The 27,051-nt window shown below is 49.7% G+C and overlaps 2 protein-coding genes across 2 annotated transcripts in view; both read left to right on the top strand.

Moving 5' to 3' along the window:
• The window catches only part of LOC120854987 (phospholipase A2, membrane associated-like), a 58,189-nt gene that overhangs the window by 6,930 nt on the left and 24,208 nt on the right, over positions 1 to 27,051 (top strand). The gene's annotated exons all lie outside the window — the stretch shown is intronic.
• LOC120854986 (phospholipase A2, membrane associated) lies at positions 16,127 to 22,217 on the top strand. The gene is made up of 5 exons (XM_040229447.1): positions 16,127 to 16,216; positions 18,366 to 18,415; positions 18,597 to 18,741; positions 18,993 to 19,099; positions 21,741 to 22,217. Exons 2-5 carry the CDS (start codon positions 18,376 to 18,378, stop codon positions 21,881 to 21,883), a joined length of 435 nt encoding a protein of 144 aa, XP_040085381.1. The 5' UTR covers positions 16,127 to 16,216; positions 18,366 to 18,375; the 3' UTR covers positions 21,884 to 22,217.

The raw sequence follows: 27,051 nt of genomic DNA, 5'->3' as shown, positions 1-27,051 counted from the left end.
TTGAAAAGCATCAATTCTTCAGCGCTCAGTTTTCTTCACAGTCCAAGTCTCACACCCATACATGACTACTGGAAAAACCATAGCCTTGACTAGACTGACCTTTGTTGGCAAAGTAATGTCTCTGCTTTTCAATATGCTATCTAGGTTGGTCATAGCTTTCCTTCCAAGGAGTAAGCATCTTTTAATTTCATGGCTGCACTCACCATCTGCAGTGATTTTGGAGCCCCCCAAAATAAAGTCTGACACTGTTTCCACTGTTTCCCCATCTATTTGCCATGAAGTGATGGGACCGGATGCCATGATCTTCGTTTTCTGACTGTTGAGCTTTAAGCCAACTTTTTCACTCTCCTCCTTCACTTTCATCAAGAGGCTTTTTAGTTTCTCTTTACTTTCTGCCATAAGGGTGGTGTCATCTGCATATCTGAGGTTATTGATATTTCTCCTGGCAATCTTGATTCCAGCTTGTGTTTCTTCCAGCCCAGCGTTTCTCGTGATGTACTCTGCATAGAACCAGCCTGTTGTTCCATGTCCAGTTCTAACTATTGCTTCCTGACCTGCATACAGATTTCTCAAGAGGCAGGTCAGGTGGTCTGGCATTCCCATCTCTTTCAGAATTTTCCACAGTGTATTGTGATCCACACAGGCAAAGGCTTTGGCATAGACACACACTACAGTACTACAAAAAGCTGGCTTAAAACTCAACATTCAGAAAACTAAGACCATGGTGTCCAGTCCCATCACTTCATGGCAAATAGATGGGGAAACAATGGAAACACTGACAGACTTTATTTTCTTGGTCTCCAAAATCACTGCAGATGGTGACTGCAGCCATGAAATGAAAAGACAATTGTTATAAGAAAAGCTATGACAAACCTAGACAGCATATTAAAAAGCAGAAACAATGCTTCACTGACAAAGGCCTGTATAGTCAAAGTTATGGTTTTTCCAGCAGTCATGTATGGATGTGAAATTTGGAACATAAAGAAGGCTGAGTGCCAAAGATTTGATGCTTTTGAAATGTGGTGATGGAGAAGACTCTTGAGAGTCTCTTGGACCACAAGGAGATCCAACCAGTCCATCCTAAAGGAGATCAGTCCTGAATATTCGTTGGAAAGACTGATGCTGAAGCTGAAGCTCCAATACTCTGGCCACCTGATGCGAAGAGCCGATTCATTAGAAAAGACCCTGATGTTGGGAAAGACTGAAGGCAGGATGAGAAGGGGATAACAGAGGATGAGATGGTTGGATGGCATCACCTACTCAATGGACATGAGTTTGAGCATGCTCCAGGAGATGGTGAAGGACAGGGAAGCCTGGCGTGCTGCAGTCCATGGGGTCGCAAAGAGTCGGACACAACTGAGCAACTGAACAGCAACAGCGCTGCATGATCTGAGGTTGGCTGAAGCCTGTATGTGGGGAATCACAGATGCTGGGGCCACCGTGAAGTCACAGGCAAATATCCGACTGTGCAGAGGGTCAGTGCCCCTAACCCCCATGCCATTCAAAGATTACCTGTTTTATCTTTTGTTTCATAACCTCTCTCCACTAAAATGTAGGCCCCATGAGAGTACTTTTGTTTTTTTATTAATGTACTCCAAGTGCTTAAATTAGTTCTTGGATGAAGGTGGCTATCAAGAGGCCAAACCACTGATTTTGAATTATTGGGAAAATTCCTGAGAAGATGGGAAAAGGCAGGGCGGTGTGTGACATCACCAGAGTCCTTGAGTGCTGGGACCTGGACACGATACCAGGGGCCACCAAGATATATGGGGGTGAGGCACGTTGCCTGCCATAGAAACAACAGTATTCCAAAGCTGAGATGCTTGACAGAAGGCCAAGGTCTAGCACATCACCTCTGTACCTGCATCTAGGCCAAAGGCAGATGTGAGAGCAAAAATCTGTTGATGGAAAAAAATGCAGAACCTAAACATTGAGAATATTGCTTTACTGGGGGCTTTACGGAGGACTTCAGCCCGGATACACACTGTTGGGTAGGTCTGAGGACTGTCCTCAGAGGGAAGGGAGGAGTTGGGATATGTAGGAGTTTTGCAAAAATAACAAGCAAACAAAAAAGCCCAGGTAGTTAAACACCAAAAGATATCTGCCAGCTAAAGAAAGACCTGATATCTCAGGTTAATAAATTTGGCGCTTTTCTATGTGTTAAAAGATGCAAGAGTCTGGCGTTGATGCAATCACTCCTGTGCCTTACCTCGTGCGCCTTACCTGCCGAGGGCTGGTGCCCTGTTTCCTTCTGTTCTGAGTGCCCTCGGGGGCACTGTCAGGGGCGGCTGATGGCTGGATGGCCACAGCGTCTTTGTTTACTGAGATGGCAGGGGGCATTCTTTGTCCTCAAATCCCATATTGTCAAGACCCATGGGGATCTTCGGAGGCTGTGTAATTTGCTAGGAATTTATACCAGGAACCATGACCTGAGTAGCCTAAACAACAGAAATATCTGCTCTCTCAGTTCTGGAGCCCAGAAGTCTAAGATCAAGGCGCCAGTGAGGTTGACTCCTTCCGAGGTCTGTTCCCTCCTCTCCCCAGGCTCTGGTGCTGACCAGGCCATCTTCAGGCTTGCTTGGTGTGTGGAAGCATCCCCACCTCGATCTCGGCCTTCACCTTCTGGAAGGTGGAATTCTCCCAGTGAAGATGCATGCGCATCTTTGTCCAAACTTCCCCTCTTTCTAAAGATACCGGTCATCCTGCATTCAGCTCAGTTCAGTCGCTCAGTCGTGTCCGACTCTTTGCGACCCCATGAATCGCAGCACGCCAGGCCTCCCTGTCCATCACCAACTCCTGGACTTCACTCAGACTCACGTCCGTCGAGTCGGTGATGCCATCCAGCCATCTCATCCTCAGTCGTCCCCTTCTCCTCCTGCCCCCAATCCCTCCCAGCATCAGAGTCTTTTCCAATGAGTCAACTCTTCGCATGAGGTGGCCAAAGTACTGGAGCTTCAGCTTTAGGTCCACCCTAATAACCTTATCCTAACTCATCATCCCCACAAAGACCCTCTTTTCCAAATAGAGTCACATCCTGAGGTCTTACTGGAGGTCAGGATTCAATGTAGGAATTTGGCGGCGACACGAGTCAACCCTTAATGCAGGTCTAGCTCTTCAGGGAAACTATATTCAGATGAAAGCGGCCTGGGATAATAGGTTACTGTAGTGTAAAGCCTGACAGTTGTGTTGGTTTTTTGTAAGGTATTTTCCTGATAACCTTCGATTGGTGCCTGATAACCTCTGGTTGCCAGGCATCCAGGTCAAAGATAGCTATCTAGAATCAACACCTTGCCAGCCACGCCTTTATTTTATAGATTTTGGTTAATTTGACTATTTGGGCCACCTGTTTTTGTATTGTTTTTTTTCCCCTCTTCCTGCACTTTACATTACTGCTCATGTATTTTAAATTCCCCAATTAAGAGTGAGCCCACAAAAGCCTAGGCCCCCACCCTCGACCCAAATAAAAGCAGAACCCCAGACCCAAGATCTCAGGCTCTCTCTACCCTCGACCTCACTGTGGGGCTCCAGCTGTGCTGTGTAACTTCCTGGTCGTGTAAGTAATAAACCTTTATTCAAGGATTTCTGATAATTATCATGAAAGTGTATCATGAGATCATAACAACCATGAGGTCTAATCCAGCCACAGAGCTGGTTATTGATGGGGTGAGACCACCATGCTTGCTGCTCACTGATTTCAGTGATCAGTAGTTTAACAAACCAAAGTGTATTTATCACTCATGCAAAGACCACTAAATGTCTGCGGACCCTCCTGGACAAGGGTCCTCCACGCGATGACTCAGGGACCCAAGCTGCCTCCATCTTCCGGTTCCATCATTCAGGGCACAGAAACTGGAGCACAGGACGTGGCCTTTACCTCACTTCTGCCTGCCGGTGACCCTCAGCACTGATGCACACGTTTTGCTGGCAAGATTCAGTCTCCTGAGCCTAGCCTGGAGGGGGGCCTGGAGAATGTGGGGAGCAGGCAGAACGGGGATGGGCACCGTAGCCTCTGGTCTCTGGCTTTTGGGGGGTGAGTGTTGGGGACTATTAGCTGAAGGTCACACAAGTTAACCTCTTAGCAGTGGTGAAGGGCTTGAAAAAGGCATCTACTTTGGAAATAGAGTCACTGTCTCCCTGAGGCTGAAGAAGAAAGAGCAATAGATCCCAGGAGCATCAGTCAGCTCCATCTCCAAACAGGTGAGGACTGGCAAGGAGGGGGCGGCAGTACACGCCTGGGTGAGAGTACCGGGACCCTGGCGAGGAGGGGGTGGCAGTACACGCCTGGGGGAGCGTACCGGGACCTCTGGACAGTCTCTTGCTTTTTCTAGAAGGGGAGGAGGAGGAAGAGAGGAACGAGGAGCCAGCAGAGAAGGTGGAGGTGCTGCTCCAAGCCAGGCGAGTAGGTGTCCTCTGCCTCACTGCAGCTCTTTCCCTGCCGGGGTCCCCGGGGTCCCCGGGGTCGGGACGAGTTCTCATCACCTCCTGAGAGGTTCACGGGGGGCCTGGCACTTTGTGGAGGCTTAGCATGTACTTCTTGAATGACTGGCTTATGGAATGAATGAATAACACTAACTGCCCCGATTCTTATTCCCAAGCGGCTTACTTAGCAGCAGAAAGGAAAAACCCTCGGTCAGCAGCAGATGGCCCTTGCCCTCTCCTGGAAGTGGGTTCAGGAGGGTCACACCCAGACCCGGTTATGGGGATTTATTCACTCAGGAGGGACACCCACAAGAAAGATGACAAAATAACCTACAATCTCGGCATCAGCTAATGGAACGTAAGGATGGAAAAACCTCAGTTCTGTACTGTTAATGAGAGGGGAAAAAAGAGGATTGCCTAGGGTGAGTAGCCTGCCAAACTCTGAGTCCCCCAACTAAGCGGGGTATCCCCACCCCATCCCCTATCCCACCAAGCTCCCAGAGGGATAAGCTATTTAACTGGAGTTCAGAATAAACAAGGTGGTCGCTTGGAGACACCGATTCAGGATCCTCTGAGAAGTAAATAGCCAAAAATGAATATCCAGTCCCTGATTACTGGCCGCCCTCAAGGGTGCCTATAGTGTGTGTGTGTGTGTGTGTGTGTACATGTGTGTACATGTGTGTGTACACGTGTGTGTACATGTGTGTACGTGTGTGTGCGTGTGTGTGTACTTTGTGTGTACATGCATACACCCATGAGCACAAGCCTGCACGTGCCTAAGTTGGTATGACAAGAAGGTATGTGTGCACAATGCATTGTGTGCATACGTGAATGTGTAAAAGGACGTGTAAAAGGATGTCCATATTAGTAGATGAGTATAGAGTGTGTGTGTGTACATATGTGTGTGTGAGTAGTTGTGTATTTGCGCATGTACATGTGAAAGTGAAAGTCGCTCGGTCGTGTCCGACTCTTTGTGACCCCATGGACGGAATTCTCCAGGCCAGGATACTGGAGTGGGAAGACTTTCTCTTCTCCAAGGGATCTTCCCACCCCAGGGATCGAACCCAGGTCTCCCGCTTTGCAGACGGATTCTTTACCAGCTGAGCCACCAGGGAAGCGTGTGCACGTTTAAGGTTTGAAAGAGACAGTGCTGCTATGGTTCTGGAGAAAAGCACCGCGGATCCAGCTCCATGGGTGCAGTTCACAAGCCCCGACTCCCGTGTGTGGGGGAGTAAGATACACCTACTGGGGGCCCCACACACAGCCTAAGACCTCAGGGATCTCCCAGTTTGGTGGGATGGCCTGGTCACAACCTTCCAGGAACTCTCAGCTGGGTGAGGAGCATGGAGGTCTCTGCAGCGTTTCATGGGGGGAGGGGGTTCTTGACCAGTGAAACTCAGCAGAGCTGGGAAGCGCCCCTCCACATGTACTGTGTGCCCGATGAAGGCAGCCACGCTGGACCTGCCTGGAGCCAAGGACCGTGTCTGCGAGTTCTCTTAAAGACGTCTTCATCAGGATCATTGAATGTGAGCAGGACAGCAGGGGCCGGGGCAGATGCTGGCGCCACCCAGGAGGGTCTGTCTGTAATTCCCTCAACATGAAGACCCTCCTGCTGCTCGCGTTGGTCGTGGCTTTGGTAAGAGTTGACAGTGACCTCTCACCATAAGGGGAGCAGCCCGTGGAGGGAGGCACCTCCAACCTCAGCTTCCATTCCCACTGCATCTGGCCCTCTCTCAGTGCGGGGAAGAGAGGTTGTCTTGTAGGGAGGGGGAGAAACAGAGGGAGGTCACAGCATCTCAGGCCCCACCAACCAGACAGTGCCCTTCCAGCCCTGCTGCAGGTCCCTGGACACCTGGCAGATTTTCAGAAAAAGATCAAGTGCACGACAGGAGGAGAACCTGTGACCACGGGTGGCTTCTGGGGCTGCCCCTGTGCAGTGGTGGCAGAGGACCCCCCAAAGACACAACGGATCAGTGAGGCCACCCCCAGCCCTCCCATCTCTGCCCACTTGTGGCCCCGGCTGGGGTGGGAGCCAAAGTCGCATGTTGGTATTCCACGATCAAAGAACCCCAGGAAGTCCCTGCTAAAAAAGCAGCCAGCCTGCTAGAAACTCCGCTCTAGACTATTGGAATGTGCCTGGGTCTCTGCCCGGGGTCAATGGGGGGTGACCTGCGGCCCTGGGCTCTCTGGAGATTGGGGGGCAGCCCGATAGCAGAAGCTCATTGCAGATGCTGCACAGAGCATGACTGTTGCTACAGAAAGCTGAAGAATCGTAGGTGTGGCACCACATCCCCGAAATGCAACTTTACTCTCCACTGGGGCCTAATCGTTTGTGGTAAGAAAGAGTCCTACGCCTCCACCCAGCCTCCGCTGTCCATTTTCCTGAGTGTCCTCTGTGCTGGGCACCAGAGCTAGATGTTAATTCAAAGGGACAGTGCCCCTGCCTCAAGGAGCTCGCGGAGGACTGGGGAGTAACAAAAATGAAAATACAACATGGTAGATTCTGATAGGAAGTGAGGCAAAGGACTCTGAACACCAAGAACGGTGACCTCCAAGCTGAGTCTTCCAGGCTGTGAGGGGTCGGGGAAGGAGGGTTGGGGACATCCAAACAAGAGGACATAGCGGGGTCCAAGGGGCCAGAGGGAACTATAATGATTCTGTGCTGATGAAAGCAAATGTGAGGATGAGACCCAGTGGTGAGTGATGATGCTGGAGAGGAAAAAAGGGGCTAGTCAAGTCCCCAAGACGGTAGTGTGTTTAGATTTTGTCTGAAAGAATTAGGGAGTTCTCAAGCAAAGACGTGACATATTCAGGTTTATCTTGCAGAGGACTGACTCTGGTTGAGTGTGGAGGGAGACAGATAAAGGGGGGCCATGCAAGAGACAGAAAGCTGTTGACCTTTAGCAATGATGGGTCCAGATGCAAGTGGTGGAGACTGCCATTATGATAGGCCCGAAACAGGGTCACCTGAGCTTGGTGCTTGACTGGGAGCTGTTGGATGGCTATACCACCGTGTGGATGGTACAACTGAGAGGGCCTTGTAGGAGAGGGCAGGAAGACTTCCACTGGGAACAAGTTGAGTTTGGAAACTTCCAGAACACCAAGGGAAATGAGCAGCAGGCAGCTGGATAAAGGAACACACAGATGAAGGGGAGGCCTGGACACAGATTCAGGAGATGGCCGCAGAGAGCAGAGACTTGGATGGACCCACCCACTTGATCATTAAAGGCCCAGAAAGGAGAAAAGCAAGGAGGTCAAGGAGTTGGGCCAGGAGGAGATGATTAACAGCAGCCAGTTTAACAGAGGGGTCTTCCAGGATAAGGGCTGACCGGGCTCCTTGGATGTAGAGGCAGGAAGACCACTGATGACTCAGTGGGAGCTGTTCCTATGGGTCTGTGAAGGCAAAGCCAGGTTAGAGTGGGTTGGAAGGTGGGTGGGAGGAAGAGAGGTTGCAAGTGTAGACAACCTTCTGGAGCAAGTTTGGCCATAAAGGGGAGGAGAGGTGGGCGGTGGCTGGGAGAGATTGCCTAATGCCCTGGACAGCTGACCCACGAGTGGGATTTTGAGAAACCATGGACTTTTCCTTAACAGCCTAAGGTCTCTGAGATCAGAAATTATGTCTTCCCATCATCACCTTTCCATAAGGTCATGTGTCTTTAGTAGGCTCTGGCTCAGTTCAGTTCAGTTGAGTCACTCAATCTTGTCCAACCCCATGGACTGCAGCACTCCAGGCCTCCCTGTCTATCACCAACTCCCCGAGTTTACTCAAACTCATGTCCATTGAGTCCATTATCCCATCCAACCATCTCATCCTCTGCCATCCCCTTCTCCTCCTGCCCTCAATTTTTCCCAGCATCAGGGTCTTTTCCAGTGAGTCAGTTCTTTGCATCAGGTGGCCAAAGTATTGGAGTTTCAGCTTCAGCATCCCTCCTTCCAATGAATATTCAGGACTGATTTCCTTTAAGATCGACTGGTTGGATCTCCTTGCAGTCCAAGGGACTCTCAAGAGTCTTCTCCAGCACCACAATTCAAAAACATCAATTCTTTGGCACTCAGCTTTCTGTATAGTCCAACTCTCACATCCACACATGATTACAGGAAAAATCATAACTTTGACTAGATGGACCTTTGCTGGCAAAGAAATGTCTCTGCTTTTTAATATGCTGTCTAGTTTGGTCATAACTTTTCTTCCAAAGAGTAAGCGTCTTTTAACTTCATGGCTGCAATCACCATCTGCAGTGATTTTGGAGCACCCCCCAAAAAAAATTTGTCACTGCTTCCATTGTTTCTCCATCTATTTGCCATGAAGTGATGGGACCGGATGCCATGATCTTAGTTTTCTGAATGTTGAGCTTTAAGCCAACTTTTTCACTCTCCTCTTTCACTTTCATCAAGAGGCTTTTTAGTTCCTCTTTACTTTCTGCCATAAGGGTGGTGTCATCTGCATATCTGAGGTTATTGATATTTCTCCCAGCATCTTGATTCCAGCTTGTGCTTCCTCCAGCCCAGCGTTTCTCATGATGTACTCTGCATATAAGTTAAATAAGCAGGGTGACAACATACAGCCTTGACGTACTCCTTTCCTAATTTGGAACAAGTCTGTTGTTCCATGTCTAGTTCTAACTGTTGCTTCCTGACCTGCATACAGGTTTCTCAAGAGGCAGGTCAGGCGGTCTGGTATTTCCACCTCTTAAAGAATTTTCCAGTTTGTTGTGATCCACACAGTCAAAGGCTTTAACATAGTCAATAAAACAGAAATAGTTGTTTTTCTGTAACTCTCTTGCTTTTTCGATGATCCAGCAGATGTTGGCGATTTGATCTCTAGTTCCTCTGCCTTTTCTAAATCCAGCTTGAACATCTGCAAACACACAGTTCACATACTGTTGAAGCCTGGCTTGGAGAATTTCAAGGATTATTTTACTAATGTGTGAGATGAGTGCAATTGTGCAGTAGCTTGAGCATTCTTTGGCATTGCCTTTCTTTGGGATTGGAATGAAAACAGACCTTTTCCAGTCCTATGGCCACTGCTGAGTTCCCCAAATTTGCTGGCATATTGAGGGAAGCACTTTCACAGCATCATCTTTTAGGATTTGAAACAGCTCAACTGGAATTCCATCACCTCCACTAGCTTTGTTCATAGTGATGCTTCCTAAGGCCCACTTGACTTTGCATTCCAGGATGTCTGGCTCTAGGTGAGTGATCATGCCATCGTGATTATCTGGGTCATGAAGATCTTTTTTGTATAGGTCTTCTGTATATTCTTGCCACCTCTTCTTAATATCTTCTGCTTCAGAAGGCTCTGGATGACAAGCAACAAGATGCCCACCTAACAGAGGCTCAGAGGGTGAGGAAGTCTGACTCTCCTGTAACAGAGTCTGGGAGAGGGCAGTGCCAGAGTGGGGGCACCTTCTCAGCTGTGTCGCCAGGGACCCAGTCCTTTCCCAACCTTCTACCCTGCCACATTGGCAATGTGATTCCAAGACACACTTAGAGCTCCAAGAGTTACGGCTTCACCTTACGGAAGAGGCTCTCCCTTCACACATGGCTCCTTTTGGAAATTCATCCTTCCCGGAAGCCCCCAGCAGACTTTCCCTTGTGGCTCGTTGGTCAGGGCAAGGTCACGTCTTCCCCTAACCCTGATCACTTTGATCACTGAAAGGAAACAGGGGCGACCATGACTGGCTTACACCCATCAAGAAGCATTCCCCGACTCCAGGGAACAGGGGCTTCGCACCTGAACACATCTGCTAGGGAGGAGAAAAAGACAAGGCTTACAGCAGGGGTTTTCACAGAATCCCAGTTCACGGCTCGTGTCCCCATCAGACTGGCTATGGGCTTCTAAGGGTAGGAATTCTGTCTCCCCATCAATCAGAAATATCTGGACATTGGTGCTTGTCCCAGACTAGAAATTCTGGGAGAACACGGGCTGTGTTATTCCCTCAGATTTCCCATGAGAAACCCAAGAATATTAACCAACCATCCAGTGTTTGGTCTTCCTGGGTGGTGCTAGTGATAAAGAACCCACTTGCCCATGCAGGAGAAATAAGATACTCAGGTTCCATCCCTGGGTTGGGGAGATCCCATGGAGAAGGGAATGGCTACCCACTCCAGTACTCTTGCCTGGAAATTCCATGGACAGAGGAGCCTGGTGGGCTATAGTCCATATAGACGCAAAGAGACAAAACTGAAGCGACTTGGCACACACATGTATCCCATGTATATTTTCTTGTGATTTTAGAGGATCGGACCTACTTTAAATGTCAATGGTGCAAATGTGATCAAATAGTATCATTTGTTTTGCAAGAAACAAGAAGACCTATAATAAAAAGCTCCAATACCACAGCAACTGTCAGTGGAGTATGCCCAAGTGCTTGAGAAGCCCTGGAGCCTGGACACCTTGCCTCCTAAAGCCGAGTTTCCACTTAGCTCCCCACTCCCTCGCCTAGCCACATTCCCTGGCAAATGAAGGAAACCCCCTCTCCCATCCTAGACACAAGTCAGGAGGTCTTCTCGCCCCAAACAGAAGCCTCTGTCCAGAAGGAGACGCTCAAGTCTGGGCGTGGATGCCCAGCCCCTTCCCCCGCTTCCTTGGGAAGCAGGCCATTTTTCCACCGTTCCTCTCCTCGTCAACTCCAATGTTATGTTTTGCTGTGGAGCTACACTCCTGGTTGACTCTTCTGAATAAAGCAAGTCATTTGGCAAACCATGCATGAGTGTGAATGTGTGTGTGTGTGAGCGTGTGTGTGTGTGAATGTGAGTGTGTGTGTATGTGTGTGTGTGAGTGTGTGTGTGTGAATGTGTGTGTGTGAGTGTGTGTGTGTGTGTGTGTGAGTGTGTGTGAATGTGTGTGAGAGTGTGTGTGTGTGTGTATGTGTGTGAGAGAGTGTGTATGTGTGTGTGAGTGTGTGTGAATGTGTGTGTGTGTGTGTGAGTGTGTGTGTATGTGTGTGAGCGTGTGTGTGAGTGTGTGTGTGTGTGTTGTGCTCCCTGGCTCTTCTGGTGCAAGAACAAACCAGTAAAAGGTGAGTGTAAAGGGTTAAAAATACTAACCTTAGAGTGAAAACGGCTGAGTCAGAGCCCCACCTCCACTTCCATAGTGCCCTTATCTAAGTAGACCACATTTTGGTACCAAGCACACCGGCTTGTTAGAGATGGAAAAGGGATACCAGGTGTGAAGCACTGGGCCTGGCGTGCCCACATCTGTGCTTCTCACTGTGAGTAAAACCCAGCCTTCCAGCCTCCTTCCCTGGGCAAGAGCAGCTCCTGCTGGCCAGCTGGGGGCAAACAGCACGGCTGCTCTCGATCTGGGGGAGGCACAGGCCCGTCTTCTGTAAGGTATGTTCTTCTCCCACGTTGCCAGCCTGCTGAAGGTGGGTCAATGCATTGGGAATTCAGACTACCACCGGCACTCTCCGGGCATCTACCCCCTCACCCAGGGCTGGCTTCCTGGGCTTGTGACCCAGGCAGAGTCCCAGTAGGCACCGCACCCAGTTCACGGCTCTGTCCCAGCCATTGCAGTGTTGTTCAGGACGTGGAATCCAGCATTTTATTCCGCACTGGGACCCACAAAGTAGGTAGCTGGTCCTGCCCTCACCTGGATGCTAGTTCTGCTTTTTTTCTTCTAGCTTCCTCTGAGATATTCCCACCTGAACCTGTACTCTTTAATAATTGTCATCAGAGCCGCTGGCTGTGTACAGTGGGGAAGGGCTCTAGGAAGCAGAGTCTGCGTCTTTCCATTGGCTGAGTCTTTTCTGAGAGGGGGTCTTTCTTTGCTTCTTTCCACTGGGCTCTTCTATCCTTACAGGATGTGAGTGCTCCCCCTTCTGGTCGCCTGACTGTATTTAAATGAGGCTTCTGTTCATTCGTTTCTTACATAACTTTCTTGTAAATGTATTTCCAAATTAGAAGGTTTGTTGTGGTTTTGTTTTTGTTTTTTTTTTTAAAGAAGAGAAATGAATATTTTTTTCCTCACAAAGGGAAGATTAGGAAACAGAGTACAGAAAAAGTTCAGCCATAATCCTGATATTGGAAACAACTGCTGGCTCTTGACTCTGGATTATTAAAAATTGAAGAACCCTTTTCTGAGCAGTGACCGTCACACGTGATCACATCCATCCCCTGTAAAGTAGCAGCCATCTGCCCCCGTGACACTCTCGCTACAGCTCTCCATCCCTGCTGCCCCTTTCCCTCTTGCTTCACCTAATATTCCACAGTTGACTCTATTTTTTTAACCTTTTATTTTCTGCAGGGGTATAGCCGATTAACAAGCAATATTCTGACAGTTTCAGGTGAGCAGCGGAAGGTCTCAGCCACACATACACACGTACCCATTCTCCCCCAACTCCCTTCCCGTCCAGCCTCATAACTTTAAGCTGAGTTCCCCGCGCTATACAGTAGGTCCTCGTTGGTTATCCATCTTAAACACAGCAGTGTACCCGTGTCCGTCCCAAACTCCCTAACTATCCCTTCCCCCATCCTTCCTCCCAGCAACCATTAACACATTCTCGAAGTCACAGGTGATTCTCGAACAACAGGATTCGAATTGTGCAGGTCTGTGTAGACTAGGATTTTTTTTCAATGAACAGGCTCTACAGTAATGCAGAATCCGTGGTTTGTTGAATCCATATATATGGTGAATCATGGATACCAAGAGCCCACTGTAAAGCTATGCACAGATCTCTGACTGTGCAGAAGCTCAGTGACCCTAAGCCCTGTGATTTTCAAGGATCAACTGTATCTCATTCACCTGTTACGGCTTTTGTTTCATTGTCTGCCTCTTAACACTAAAAAGTAAGCCTCGTGAGAGTGTTTTTGGTTTTTCACTAATGTACTCCCAATGTTTAAATTAGCTCTTGGGTGAAGGTGGCTGAACAAGACGCCACCATGGACTTTGAATTCTCAGAAAACCCTGAAGAGACGGGGAAAGGAGAGGCATGTGTGACGTCCCCAGAGTCCTTGAGTGTGGGGACCTGGACATGGTCCCGGGGCCCCCAGGATGTAAGGGGTGGGCAGTCTGCCTGCCGCAGAGGCAACAGTGTTGTGAAGCGGAGGCACCTATCAAAAGGCCCAGGTCTGGCCCATCACCTCTGAACTTCATTCAGGCCAAAACAAATGGCCATGAGAGCAAACACCTGTTGATGGGGAAAAAAATGTAGAAACTGAACGTTGAGAATTATGCTTTAGTTGGAGCCTCACTGAGGACTGCAGCCCAGATACAGTCTCTCAGTAGCTCTGAGGACTGTCCTCAGGGGCAAGGGAGGAGCCAGGATATATAGGAGGTTTTTCAAAAATAAGTAAATAAACAACAGCAAAGAAAACTTGGTAGTCAATCTTCAAAAGATTCTCCCAACTAAAGAAATACCAGACATCTCAGGTTAAGGAATTTAGTGCTTTTCTATATATGGGAAGAGGCTAGAGTCTGGGTTTCAGGACATCGCTCCAGTGATATGCACCTTGCTACCGAGGGCCAGTATCCTGTTCCCATCCTGAATACCCTCGGGGGCCCTGCCAGTAGTGGTTGCTGCCTTGATGGGCACACATCCTATTTTACTGAGATGGCAGGGGGCATTCTTTGTCCAACATCCCAGATCTCACAGACCAACAGAGATCCCCAGAGGATTTATTATTTGCTAGGGTAGTGCTCCAGGTACCACAGGCTGCTGCCAGTGGTAAAGAACCCGCCTGCCAGTGCAGGAGACATAAGAGATCTGGGTTCAGTCCCCGGCTCAGGAAGATCCTCTGGAGCAGGGAACGGCAACCCGCTCCAGTGTTCTTGCCTGGAGAATCCCAAGGACGGAGGAGCCTGCTGGGCTACAGTCCCAAAGAGTCAGACACGGCTGAAGTGACGTTGCACACACACCACCAGCTGAGTAGCTTAAACAATAGAAAAATCTGCTCTCTCAGTTCTGGAGCCCAGAAGTCTAAGATCAAGGCGCCAGTGAGGTTGACGCCTTCTGAGGTCTGTGGGGGAGGGTCTGTCCCTTCCTCTCCCCAGGCTCTGGTGGTGACCTGGCCATCTTCAGCACTGCTTGGCGTGTAGAAGCATCCCCACCTCGACCTCGGCCTTCACCTTCATGTGGAATTCTCACAGTGATGGCGTGTGTCTGTGTCCAAACTTCCCCTTCTTCTAAGTCATCTGCATTAGGCCCACCCTACTAGTGTTAGACTCTTTGTGATCCCATGGACTGTAGCCCACCAGGCTCCTCTTTCCATGGGATTCTCCAGGCAAGAATACTGGAGCGGGTTGCCATTCCCTAACCTTATGCTAACTCACCACCTCCACAAAGACCCTCCTTCCAAATAGAGTCACACCCTGAGGTCTTACTGGAGGTCAGGACTTCAGTGTAGGAATCTGGTGGAAACACAAGTCAAGCCTTAATACAGGTCTAGCTCTTCAAGGAAACTGTATCTTCAAGATGAATGCTGCCTGGGACGGCTGCGAGTCTGTACAGCTAGGTTACTGTAGTGTAAAGCCTTGAACCTGAATGGGACCTTCTGATCTTCGCCCCACTGTATCCTCTGCCTGCCTTTTGTCTGTGGAAAAATCTTAGCCAGAGAATAAGTTTAATCAGAGAAGTGAACACATGAAGAAACAAAGGAGAGCAGTCAAAGGAGACCAGATGATAATAATGTACTCAGCAAGCACGCCAAGGACTTCCAGTTCCTCCTCGAGGCTGTAGATGAGATTCGGAGTCGTCTCCTGTGTGCTAATGCACAGGTACTGAAACCCCCACCAGGTGGAAGAAGGTAGCTACATGACGGCCAGACTCTAGCTGTGATATCAGCTGCCACAATTCTGAGAACTGTCCCCACGGAAATGGAAACCAACCAAGCCTGGAACTTTCTTGCACCTAAAAGAATCGAGATGACGCTGGTTAGACCACTGATGACCAATTTCGAGATGAGCGTCAGGGCTGACTGTACTGTCTCTGTGTGTGGCCCCTTCCCTCTGCCGAATGGGCTTCACTCGCAGCTCAGCCCACAATGCCGCAGACCAGGTTCAGTCTCTGTGTTGGGAAGATCCTCTGGAGAAAGAAGTGGCAACCCGCTTCAGGATTCTTGCCTGGGAAACCCCTCTGGACAGAGGAGCCGGGCAGGCTACAGTCATTGGGGTCACAAGAGTCAGACACAACTTAGTGACTAGACCACCGGCACTGGGTTCCCCTGTCTATGGACGTTCCTCCCACCTGACTGTCCAGTGGGGAGGGCAGGCGTTTGGACAGGCACCCACCCTCCACGCCACCCACCCCCAGGATGTCAGCACCCAAAATAAAGCAAGCTTTCCTTTCTACCAACTGGCCTCTTTGTCGGCTTCTGAGCGGTGAACAGCCGGGACCTGGGTTCTGTAACATCCTAACAGTCGTTTGGGGGGTTTGTTTGGGTTTCTGTAAAGTAAATTCCTGATAACCTTCAATTAGTGCCTGACAAGCTGTGATAAGTACCTGATGTCCTCTGATTGCCAGGCATCCACTTCAGTGATGGCTATCTAGAATAAACACCTTGCCAGCCACATGCCTATAGCAACCTTGCCAGGGCCATATGCCTCCCCTCACTAAGGCGCCTTTGTATTGGAGATTTTGGTTAATTTGGTTCTTTTGGGCCACCTGCTGTTCCTCTTCCCATGCTTTACACTGACGCTCACATGGTTTAGCTTCACCAATAAAGGGTGAGCACACAAAACCCTAGGCCCCGCCTTCGACCCCAATAAAAGCAGAATCACAGACCAGTGACCTCCAGCTCTCTGTCTGCCCCTGACCTGCTGTGGGGTCCCAGGTGCACCGTGTAACTCCCAGGTCCGGTAAGTAATAGGCCTTTATTCTTTCAAAATGTTCTGCTGATTATTGCTGAAGGGCATCTGGCAGCACTAACAACCCTACCGTCTGGTCCAGCCACCACGCTGGTTACTGAGGGGTTGAGATCGCCATGCACCAGTTGTGCTAGTCGCTGATCTCAATGATCAGAGACTTAACACAAGCAACTTGTATTTCTCGCCCAGGCAAAGACCACTGAGGGTCTGCAGAGCTCTCTCCAACAGGTGTCCTCCAAGGTGTGCAAAGGGGTGTCCTCCAGTGACTGAGGGATCCCAGCTGCCTCCGTCTCTGGTTCCGCCAGGAGGGGTGGAGAAAGACTGAGGCGCTGCATATGGTTTCTACCTCATTGCAGCCTGGCAGTGGGCATCAGCATTGATGCTTACGTGTGTTCTGGCCAGATTCAGTCTCCCGGGTCTAACCTGGACGGGGACCCGGAGAATGTGGGGGGAGCAGGCTGAATGGGGATGGGCACCATAGCTTGGGCACACTGGCTTTGGGGGATGTGTGTTGGAGCGTGTTAACTGAAGGTTATGGGAGCCAAATTCTTGGCAGTGTTAGAGGGCAGGAAAGTGGCATCTGTTTTCAAAATGAAAGCTAGAATCACTCTCTCCCTGGAGCTGAGGAAGAGAGAGCAGTCAGCCCCATCTCTAAACAGGCAAGCACTGGTGATGAGGTGGCAGTATTTTCGGGATTGGGGGGAAATGCCGGGAGTCTCTGGCTTCTTCCAAATGGGGGTGGGGAGGAGAGGAGAAGAAAGAGGAGCAAGAAGAGAAGCTAGAAACGCTGTCCTAAGTCTAGGGAAGGGACCATCTGCCCCGCTGCGGTCCTCTTCCTGCTGGACAAGTTCTCACCATCTCCTGAGAGGCTTCCATGATTCCTCAGACTTCGCTGAGGCTTAGAATGTACTTCCTGTGAATGGCATGTTTATGGAATGAACGAATACCAGTAAATGCCCTGTTTCTTATTCCCAAATAGCATATTAAAAAAAAAAAAAAAACACCTTGTTCAACAGCAGATGGCCATTGCCCTCTCCTGGAAGTGGGTTCAGGAAGGTCACACCCAGACTCTATTATGGGAATTTATTCACTCAGGAGTGAGACCCATTGGAAAGATGACAAAATATTCTAAAATTTTGGCATCGGCTAATGGCACGTAAGCTTTTTTCTATCCTCAGCTCTGTCCTGGCAGTTGATAAGAAGAAAAAAGAGGATTGTCTAGGGGCTGAGGCATGCCAAACTCTTAGTCCAGTAACTGGCGGTATCCCCACCCCATCCCCTATCCCACCAAACCCCAAGCTCCCAGAGGGCTCAGCTGTTTAACTAGAGTTCAGAATAGACAAGGCAGTCACTTTGAGAAGTCAATCTGAGATCCTTTGAGAAGGAGAGAGCCAGAAACAAATACTCAGTCCCTGACTACTGCCCGCCTTGATGAGTGGCTGTGTCCTGTGTGTGTGTGTGTGTGTGTGTGCACACGCAGGCACCCATGAGCACAAGCCGGCACGTGCCTGGTCTGGTATGACCAGAGGGCATCTGTGCACAGGGGTGTTGTGTGGGAACGTGATTATATCGTGTGAAGTGATGTCCACACTAGTAGATGAGCATAGAGTGTGTGTGCGTACACGTGCATATGTGCACGAGTAGCTGTGTGTTCTGTGTACAAGTGTAAGGGGGAAAGAGATGGTGCTGCTTTGGTTCTGGAGAAAAACACTGCAGATCCGACTCCATAGGCGGAATTCCCAAGCCTGACTCCAGTGTGGGGGTAAGCTACGTATGCTGGGGGACACACAGCCTATGAAGTCTGGGATCTCCCAGTTTGGTGGGGTGACCTGGTCACAGCCCCCCAGGAACTCTCAGGAGGGTGAGGAGCATGGCAATCTCAGCAGTGTATCATGGGGGGAGGTGGTTTTGACCAGTGAGTCATGTAACAAAGCTGGGAGGCGCCCCCTGCACGTGTCCTGTGTGCCTGATGAAGGCAGTCATGCTGGACCCCGCCTGGGATAGAAGAGCGTGTCTGTGATCTCCTTTAAAGACTCCCTCCATCAAGACCGTTGAATGTGAGCAGGACAGCAGGGGCCGGGGCAGAAGCTGGACCGCCTGTTAGAGGCTCTAGGCTGGTCCTTCTATTTCTCCCCCACAGAACCCTCAGCATGAAGACCCTCCTGCTGCTGGCAGTGATCGTGGCCATCGGTAAGAACCTGACCTCTGGCCACAAGGGGCACAGCCCAGGGAGGGAGGCACCCTCAGCCCCCAGCTTCCCTTCCCACCGCATCTGGCCCTCTCTCAGAAGCGGGGACAAGGGGGTGGGGCAGGGAGAGGCAGAGGGAGGTCACAGGGTCCCAGGCCCCATCACCAGCTGCTGTCCTTCCAGGCCTGCTGCAGGTCCATGGAAGTTTGCTGGATTTCCGGAAAATGATCAAGTTCACAACGGGAAAGGAGCCTGCGACCAGTTACAGCTTCTACGGCTGCTACTGTGGAATGCGTGGCAGAGGAACCCCCAAGGACGCAACAGATCGGTGAGGCCACCCCAGCCCTCCCTCTGCCCACTTGTGGCCCCAGGGGGGCCAGGAGCTGGAAAGCTCCTGTTATCCCATTTGCACAGAACCCCAGGAAGTCCTGGCTGAAAAAGCAGCCAGACCTTTGGACATTCTGCTCTAGACTGTACCAATGTCCGGGGGTCTCTGCCCAGAGCACAGGCCTGAGGCCACAGGACCCTGGGCCCCCCGCAGCCTGGGGAGGCAGCCCAACGAGCACAGTCTCGCCACAGGTGTTGCAGGGCACACGACTGCTGCTACAGAAACCTGGAGAGGCGCGGCTGTCGCACCAAGTTCCTGAAATACAACGTCACTTACCAAGAGGACCAAATCATCTGCGGTAAGAAACAGTCTCAGCTCCTCTCAGCCTCCTTGGCTCACTTTCTCCTTCTGGGCACTCTGCTGAGCAAAAAGGTAGATACCAAGGGGGTGTTCCTGCCTCAAGAATCTCACAGTGGGCTGGAAAGTAAAGAAAGCCAACACGCAGCACGGTAGACTCCGCTAGGAAGTGAGAAAGCTGGCAGGACTCTGCATGCAGCCTGCGGTTCGAGGAAGCTCCCCGAGAACGGTGAATTCTAAACTGAGTCTGCAAGGCTGAGAGCAGTCAGGGGAAAGCAAAGCTGCGAGCATCCCAACAGGAGGACACAGCAGAGTCCAACGGACCAGGAGGAACCGCAGCCATTCTGGGCTGCAGAAGGGAAATGTGAGGATGAGACAGAGTGAAGAGCGATGATGCTGGAGAGACGGGAAGGGGCTGGGTCAAGTGCCCAAGGCCATGCTGTGCTTAGATTTTTGTCCTGAAGCAGTTCAGTTCAGTCAGTTCAGTCATTCAGTCGTGTCCAATTCTTTGCAACCCCATGAACCGCAGCACGCCAGGCCTTCCTGTCCATCACCAACTCCCGGAGTCCACCCAAATCCATGTCCATTGAGTCAGTGATGCCATTCAACCATCTCATCCTCTATCGTCCCCTTCTCCTCCTGCCCTCAATCTTTCCCAGCATCAGGGTCTTTTCAAATGAGTCAGTTCTTCTCATCAGGTGGCCAAACTATTGGAGTTTCAGCTTCACCATCAGCCCTTCCAGTGAATATTCAGGACTGATTGCCTTTAGGATGGACTGGTTGGATCTCCTTGCAGTCCAAGGGACTCTCAAGAGTCTTCTCCAACACCACAGTTCAAAAGCATCAATTCTTCAGCGCTCAGCTTTCTTTATGGTCCAACTCTCACATCCATACATAACTACTGGAAAAACCATAGCTTTGACTAGACAGACCTTTGTTGACAAAGTAATGTCTCTGCTTTTCAATATGCTGTCTAGGTTGGTCATAACTTTCAACAGTCCTTAAGGAAATGAGTTAAAACCCTGAATTGCATTTCAGAGGCTCTTGCCAAGTGTGGATGGAGATACATATAAGGGGAAGCCAGGAAAAGGCCATTGCCATCGTGCAGAAAAGAGACAGGAGAACTTGACCTATAGCAACAGTGGTCAGGATGGAAGAGGTGGAAAGTCCTGTCAAAATAGCTTTGAGATAGAATCAGTGGAGCTTGGTGGTTGACTGGGTAGGGTTACTGGGAGTTGTTGGTTGGCTCTAGTACTGCATTGGTGGTATAACTGAGGAGGGCCTGGTAGGAGAGGGCAGGAGGGGTTCCACTGGGAGCATGTTGAGTTTGGAAGCCTCCAGAACATCCAGGGAGATGGGCAGCAGCAGGCTGCTCGAGAAAAAACTTACAGCTCAAGGTATGGTCTGGACACAGATTCAGAAGGCAGCTGCAGAGAGAGGAGAGTTGGTGGTACCCACCCATTTGGTGTTTAAAGACCCAGAAAGGAGACAGAGGGGGGACAGTCAGAGAAGGAAGGGAGGAGACAAGAAGGCCGAGGGGTGGGCCAGGAGGAGAGAGTTAACAGCTGCCGGCTTCACAGAGGGGTCCTCCAGGATAAGGGCTGACCGGGCTCCTTGGGTGTAGAGGCAGAATGACCACTGAGGACCTCAGTGGGAGTTGCTTCCATGGATCTGTGAAGGCAAAGCCAGATTAGAGTAGGTTGGAAGATGGGTGGGAAGTGAAGCAGAGGTAGGAAGTGTAGACAAAGTTCTGGAGCAAGTTTGGCTGTGGAGGGGAGGAGAGAGATGGGTGGTGGCTGGAAGGGATTGCCTAGTGCCCCAGACCTACTGACTCATGAGTGAGATTCTGAGAAATGACAGGCTATTCCTCAACAGCCTGAGGTCCCTAAGATCAGAAGTCATGTCTTCCCATCATGACCTGCCACAGGGCTCTGTGGCTTTAGCAGGCTCTGGATGCCCACCTAACAGAGGCGCAGAGAGTGAGGAAGTCTGACTCTCCTGTAAGAGAGCTGGGAGAGGGCAGTGCCAGGGCGGGGGCAGCTCCTCCACTGTGTTGCCAGGGGTCCAGTCCTTTCCCGGCCTTCTGCTCTGCCACGTTGGCAGGGTGATTCCAAGGCACAGTCCAGGGCTCCGAGAGTTATGGTTCACTCTACAGAAGAGGCTTTCCCTTTGCACATCTTTCTCTTTGAGAGAGGAAATTCATCCTTCCTGGAAGTGCCCCGCAGACTTTCCCTTGGGGCTCACTGGTCAGGGCAAGGTCATGTGCTTCCCCGGGCACTAATCACTACAAAGCAAACAGGGATGACCATGACTGGCTTTCACCCATCAAGACCCATTCCCAGAGCCCAGGGGCCGGGGGCTATGGACCTGAACACACCTGCTGGGGAGAAGAAAGAGACAGAGTCTGACAGCAAGGCTTTTCACAGCATCCCAGGGCATGACTGCTGTATCCCCATGAGACCGGGTGTGGGCTTCCTGAGGGCAGGAGTTCTGTCTCCCCATCAGTCAGAAATACCTGGACATCGGTGCTTGTCTCAGACTAGAAACCCTGGGAGAACAGGAGAGTCTTTCCCCCAAGAATTCCCATAAAAATCCATAGACTATTAATGAACATCTGTTCTGTTTATTTATTGTGATTTCAGAGGATACGGATGACTGCAAGAGTCAAGTGTGTCAATGTGATAAAATAGCGGCCAGTTGCTTTGCAACAAACCTGAAGACCTACAATAAGAAGTTGCGTTTCTACAGCAGGTTTTCGTGCCGAGGGGCTGCCCCCAAGTGCTGAGGGCCCCTCAACCTGGAAGCCTCACCACCAGATGCTGTTTCCTTCCCTAGCACCCAACTGCCTACCCTAGCCTTGTTCCTTGGCAAATGAAGGAAAAGCTCTTGCCCACCCTAGAGACCAGCCAGGAGTCCTTCTCTCCCCAGACAGAAACCCTCCATCCAGAACGAGAAGCTCAAGGTCTGGGTGTGTATACTGGCCCCTTTCCTCTGCTTCTTTGGACAGCAGGATTTTTCCTCATTTTCCACTCTTCTTCAAGTCCAAAGTCATGTTTAACTGCAGCAGCTACACCCCTGGCTGGCTCTTCTGAATAAAGCAATTCACTTGGCAAACTATATGCATATGCGTGTGTTTGTATATGTACTCGTGCACACCTGGGTATAGGCACTCACACACCACCCCAGGCCCTTCTAGTGTGAGAACATGTTAGTACTAGTAAGGTAGTGCAAGTGTAAGGACTTGGAAACACAAGCTTCAGTGTCAGACTGGCCGAGTCAAATCCCCACCACTGCCACTTCGCTGAGCCTTAGCAACCTCACCTAAGCAGAGGTCACTTCGGTACCCAGTGCGCAGGCTTCTTGGAGAATAAAAGGGATAACAGATAAAGCCCTGGGCCTGACACGCCTGCCTCTGTCATTATCACACACAAAACCCAGCCTTCCTCCTCTCCTACACTGAGTAAGGGCAGCTTCTGCTGGCCTGTTAGGCAAAAATGGAAGTGCTGTTCCTGGTGTCTGGGGGTCTAGAGTCCCAGCCTCCTGTGAGATATGTTCTTCTCCTATGTTGCCGGCCCAGAGGTGGGCCAGTGTAACGCTGGCCACCAGTGGGACTCTCAGGGCATTTGTCCCCTCGCCCAGGGCTGGCTTCCCGGGCTTGTGACCGGGCAGAGTCCAGGTGGGCACTGCGCCTAGTCTCCGGCTCTGTCCAGCCGTCCCACATTGTTGATGACGTGGAATTCTGCATTTTACTCTGCACGGGGACCCACAGATTCGGTAGCTGGTCCCGCCCTCACAGCTACTTCCACTTTTCTAATCTAGGGTACCTCTTGAATAGTCCCACCTGGACCAGAAGTCTTTAATAATCGTCATCAGAGCCGCTGGCTGTGTACAGCGTGGAAGCACTCTAGGAAGCAAAGAGTCCATGGCTTTTCATGGGCTGAGTCCTTACCAGGAAGGATGAGGAGTCTTCCCTTCTTCCCACTGGGGGTCTTCTATCCCTACAGGATGTGATAACGCCCCCTTTTTGGTCCCCTGACAGTATTTGATTGAGGTTTCTGTTAATTCATTTATTACATAACTTTCTTTTTGTAGGCTTCCCTGGTGCCTCAGACTGTAAAGAATCTTTCTGCAATGCAGAAGAACTGAGTTCAATCCCTGAGTTGGGAAGATTCCCCTGGAGAAGGAAATGACTACCCACTCCAGTATTCTTGCCTGGAGAATCCCGTGGACAGAGGAGCCTGATGGGCTACAGTCCATGGGGTTGCAAAGAATCAGACATGACTGAGTGACTAATACTTTCACTTTGGGGCTTCCCTGGTGCCTCAGATAGTAAAGAATCTGCCTTCACTGCAAGAGACCTGGGTTTGATCCTTGGGTTGGGAAGATCCTCTGGAGAAGGGAAAGGCTACCCACTCCCATATTCTTACCTAGAGAATTCCATGGACAGAGGAGCCTGACGGGCTGGAGTTCATGGGTTGCAAAGAGTTGGACATGATTAAGTGACTGACACTTCCTTTTGTAAATGTATTTTCAAATTAGTTTCTTTAAAAAGCAGAGTAAAGAAAAAATTAGGAAACAGAGAGTATAGAAAAAGTTCAACAATGATCCTGATATTGGAAGCAACCACTGATGATAGGCTGACGCTTCTAATTATCAACAGCTTCAGAAAACTTTTCTGAGCGCTGACTGTCCCATGTGAGCAAGTCCATCCCGTGTAAAGCGGCAGCCTTCTTCCCCGTGACACTCCCGCCATCCCCACCCATCACTGCTGCCTCGTTCCCTCTTGCTTTATCACCACCTAATATGCCACAGTTGACTCTTTTTTTAACTTTTTATTTTCTATTGGGGTATAACTGATTAATAAATAACGTGAGAGTTTCAGGTGAGCAGCCCTACATACACATGTATCCAGTCTCCCCCAAAACTCCCTTGCCATCCAGCCTGCCACATAACAGTGAGCTGAGTTTCTTGTGCTACAGAGGAGGTCCCTGTCGATTACTCACTTTAAATATAGCAGTGTGTACCTGTCCATCCCAAACTCCCTAACTATCCCTGCTCCTCATCCATCCCCTGGCAACCATAAGCTCGTTCTCAAAATCACAGTTGACTCTTGAACAACAAGGATTTGGCTTCCACTTATACTAGGACTTTTTTTCAATAAATAGGCACTACAGTAACACGTAATCCAAGGTTAGTTGAATTGACATATATGGGGAACCGTTGACACCGAGAGCAAACTGTAAAGTTGGGTGCACATTTGGGACTGTGTAGAGGATCGGAGCCTCCAACCGTCGTGTCTCTCAAGGGTCAGCTGCGTATCGCTCACCTACTATGCCTTTTGTTTTATTGTCTGTCTCTCTCCACCAAAATGTAAGCCCCGTGAGAGTATTACACCAAGTGCTAAAATTAGTCCTTGGATGAAGGAGGCTGAACAAGAAACCAGACAATGAATTTTGAATTCTTAGGGAAAATCCTGAAAGATGGAAAAGGAGAGGCAGTCTGTGACATCACCAGAGTCCTTGAGTGCGGTGACCTGGACATGATACCAGGGGCCCCCAGGATACATGGAGGTGGGGCAGTTTGCCTGCCACTGAAACAACAGTATTCCGAAATTGAGGTGCTTAATAAAAGGCGAAGGTCTAGCCCATCACCTCTGAACTTCACTTAGGCCTAAAACCAATGGCAATGGGAGCAAAAATATAGACGGAAAAAAAAATGCAGAACCCAACAATTCAGAATTATGCTTTATTTGGGGCTTTACTGGGGACTTCAGCCTGGATACAGTCTCTCAGATAGGTTTGAAGACTGTCCTCAGGGGCAAGGGAGGAACCAGGATATATAGGAATTTTTGCAGAAAAGGCAAACAACAACCCAAAAAAAAGCCCATGTAGTTAACATCAAAAGATATCTGCCAACTAGAGGAAAACCAGATATCTCACGTTAATGAATTTGGCACTTTTCTATGTATTATAAGAGGCAAGAATCTGGGCTTAATGCGATCATTCCTGTGATATACCCTTACCTACCTGGGGCCGATATCCTGTTTCCCTCCGACCCAAACCCCCTCGGGGGTACTGTCAGGGGCGGCTGCTGGCTTGATGGCCACGCCATCCTCTGTTTACTGAGATGGCAGGGGGCATTCTTTGTCTTCAAACCCCAGATTGCAAGGATCCACAGAGATCCCTGGGGTTTTTTTTTTATTTCCTAGGAATTTGTACCAGGTACCACAACCTGAGTAGCTTAAGCAATAGAAATTTCTGGGCTCTCATTTTGGAGACCCGAACTCTAAGATCAAGGTGCCAGTGAGGTTGGTTTCTTTCTGCGGTCTGTGGGGGAGGGTCTGTTCCTTACTCTCCCCAGTGTCTGGGGATACTGGCCATCTTTAGGCTTCCTTGGTGTATAGAAGCATCCCCACCTCGAGCTCTGCCTTCATGTGGAATTCTCCCAGTGAAGATGTGTGTCTTTGTCGAAACTTCTGCTTCTTCTGAAGACACCAGTCATCCTGCATTAGGCCCACCCTAATAACCTTATCCTAACTCATCACCTCCATAAAGACTGTGTTCCCAAAGACATCCTGAGGTCTTAACGAAGGTCAGGATTCAGTGTAGGAATTTGGTAGGGACAAATTTGGTGGTCAACACTTCACACTGGTCTAGCTCTTCAAGGTCTAGTATCTTCAAGATGAATGTTGCCTGAAATGGTTATGAGTCAGTATATATAGGTTCAGTACAGTCGCTCTGTTGTGTCTGACTCTTTCTGACCCCAGGCCTCCCTGTCCATCACCAACTCCTGGAGCTTACTCAAACTCATGTCCACTGAGTTGGTGATGCCATCCAACCACCTCATTCTCTGTTGTCCCCTTCTCCTCCTGTCCTCAATCTTTCCCAGCATCAGGGTCTTTTCAAATGAGTCAGCTCTTCCCACCAGATGGCCAAAGCACTGGAGCTTCAGCTTCAACATCAGTCCTTCCAATGAATATTCAGCACTGAAGGTGGCAAGAATACACAGAAGAACTATACAAAAAAGATCTTCACGATCCAGGTAATCATGATGGTGTGATCACTCACCTAGAGCCAGACATCCTGGAATGTGAAGTCCAGTGGGCCTTAGGAAGCATCACTACCAACAAAGCTAGTGGAGGTGATGGAACTCTTGAGCTATTTCAAATCCTAAAAGATGATGCTGTGAAGGTGCTGCACTCAATATGCCAGCAAATTTGGAAAACTCAGCAGTGGCCCCAGGACTGGAGAAGGTCTGTTTTCATTCCAATCCCAAAGAAAGGCAATGCCAAAGAATGCTCAAACTACTGCACAATTGCACTCATCTCACATGCTAGCAAAGTAATACTCAAAATTCTCCAAGCCAGGCTTCAAGAGTATGTGAACCGTGACCGTCCAGATATTCAAGCTGGATTTAGAAAAGGCAGAGGAACCACAGATCAAATTGCCAGCATCTGCTGGATCATTGAAAAAGCAAGGGAGTTCCAGAAAAACATCGATTTCTGCTTTAATGACTATGCCAAAGCCTTTGACTGTGTGGATCACAACAAACTGTGGAAAATTCTTCAAGAGATGGGAATACCAGACCATCTGACCTTCCTCCTGAGAAATCTGTATGCAGGTCAAGAAGCAACAGTTAGAACTGGACGTGAAACAACAAACTGGTTCCAAATTGGGAAAGAAGTACATCACGGCTGTATATTGTCATCCTGCTTCTTTAACTTCTATGCAGAGTACATCATGAGAAACACTGGGCTGGAGGAAGCATAAACTGCAATCAAGATCTCCAGGAGAAATATCAATCACCTCAGATATGCAGATGACACCACCCTTGTGGCAGAAGGCGAAGAAGAACTAAAGAGCCTGTTGATGAAAGTGAAAGTGGAGAGTAAAAACGTTGGCTTAAAGCTCAACATTCAGAAAACTAAGATCATGGCATCTGGTCCCATAACTT

This window comes from Oryx dammah, unplaced genomic scaffold (assembly GCF_014754425.2).
Source record: "Oryx dammah isolate SB20612 unplaced genomic scaffold, SCBI_Odam_1.1 HiC_scaffold_27, whole genome shotgun sequence".
Taxonomy (NCBI): Eukaryota; Metazoa; Chordata; class Mammalia; order Artiodactyla; family Bovidae; genus Oryx; species Oryx dammah.
Note: the sequence above shows the minus strand (reverse complement) of the source record. Positions and strands in the feature narration are given on the sequence as shown.

Excerpts from the sequence above, each read along its gene's own strand:
- LOC120854986 (XM_040229447.1), top strand. The coding sequence starts at position 18,376 with ATGAAGACCCTCCTGCTGCTGGCAGTGATCGTGGCCATCG. Across the intron at positions 18,416-18,596 it reads GGCAGTGATCGTGGCCATCG|GCCTGCTGCAGGTCCATGGA; the intron begins GTAAGAACCTGA and ends CTGTCCTTCCAG. Across the intron at positions 18,742-18,992 it reads CCCAAGGACGCAACAGATCG|GTGTTGCAGGGCACACGACT; the intron begins GTGAGGCCACCC and ends GTCTCGCCACAG.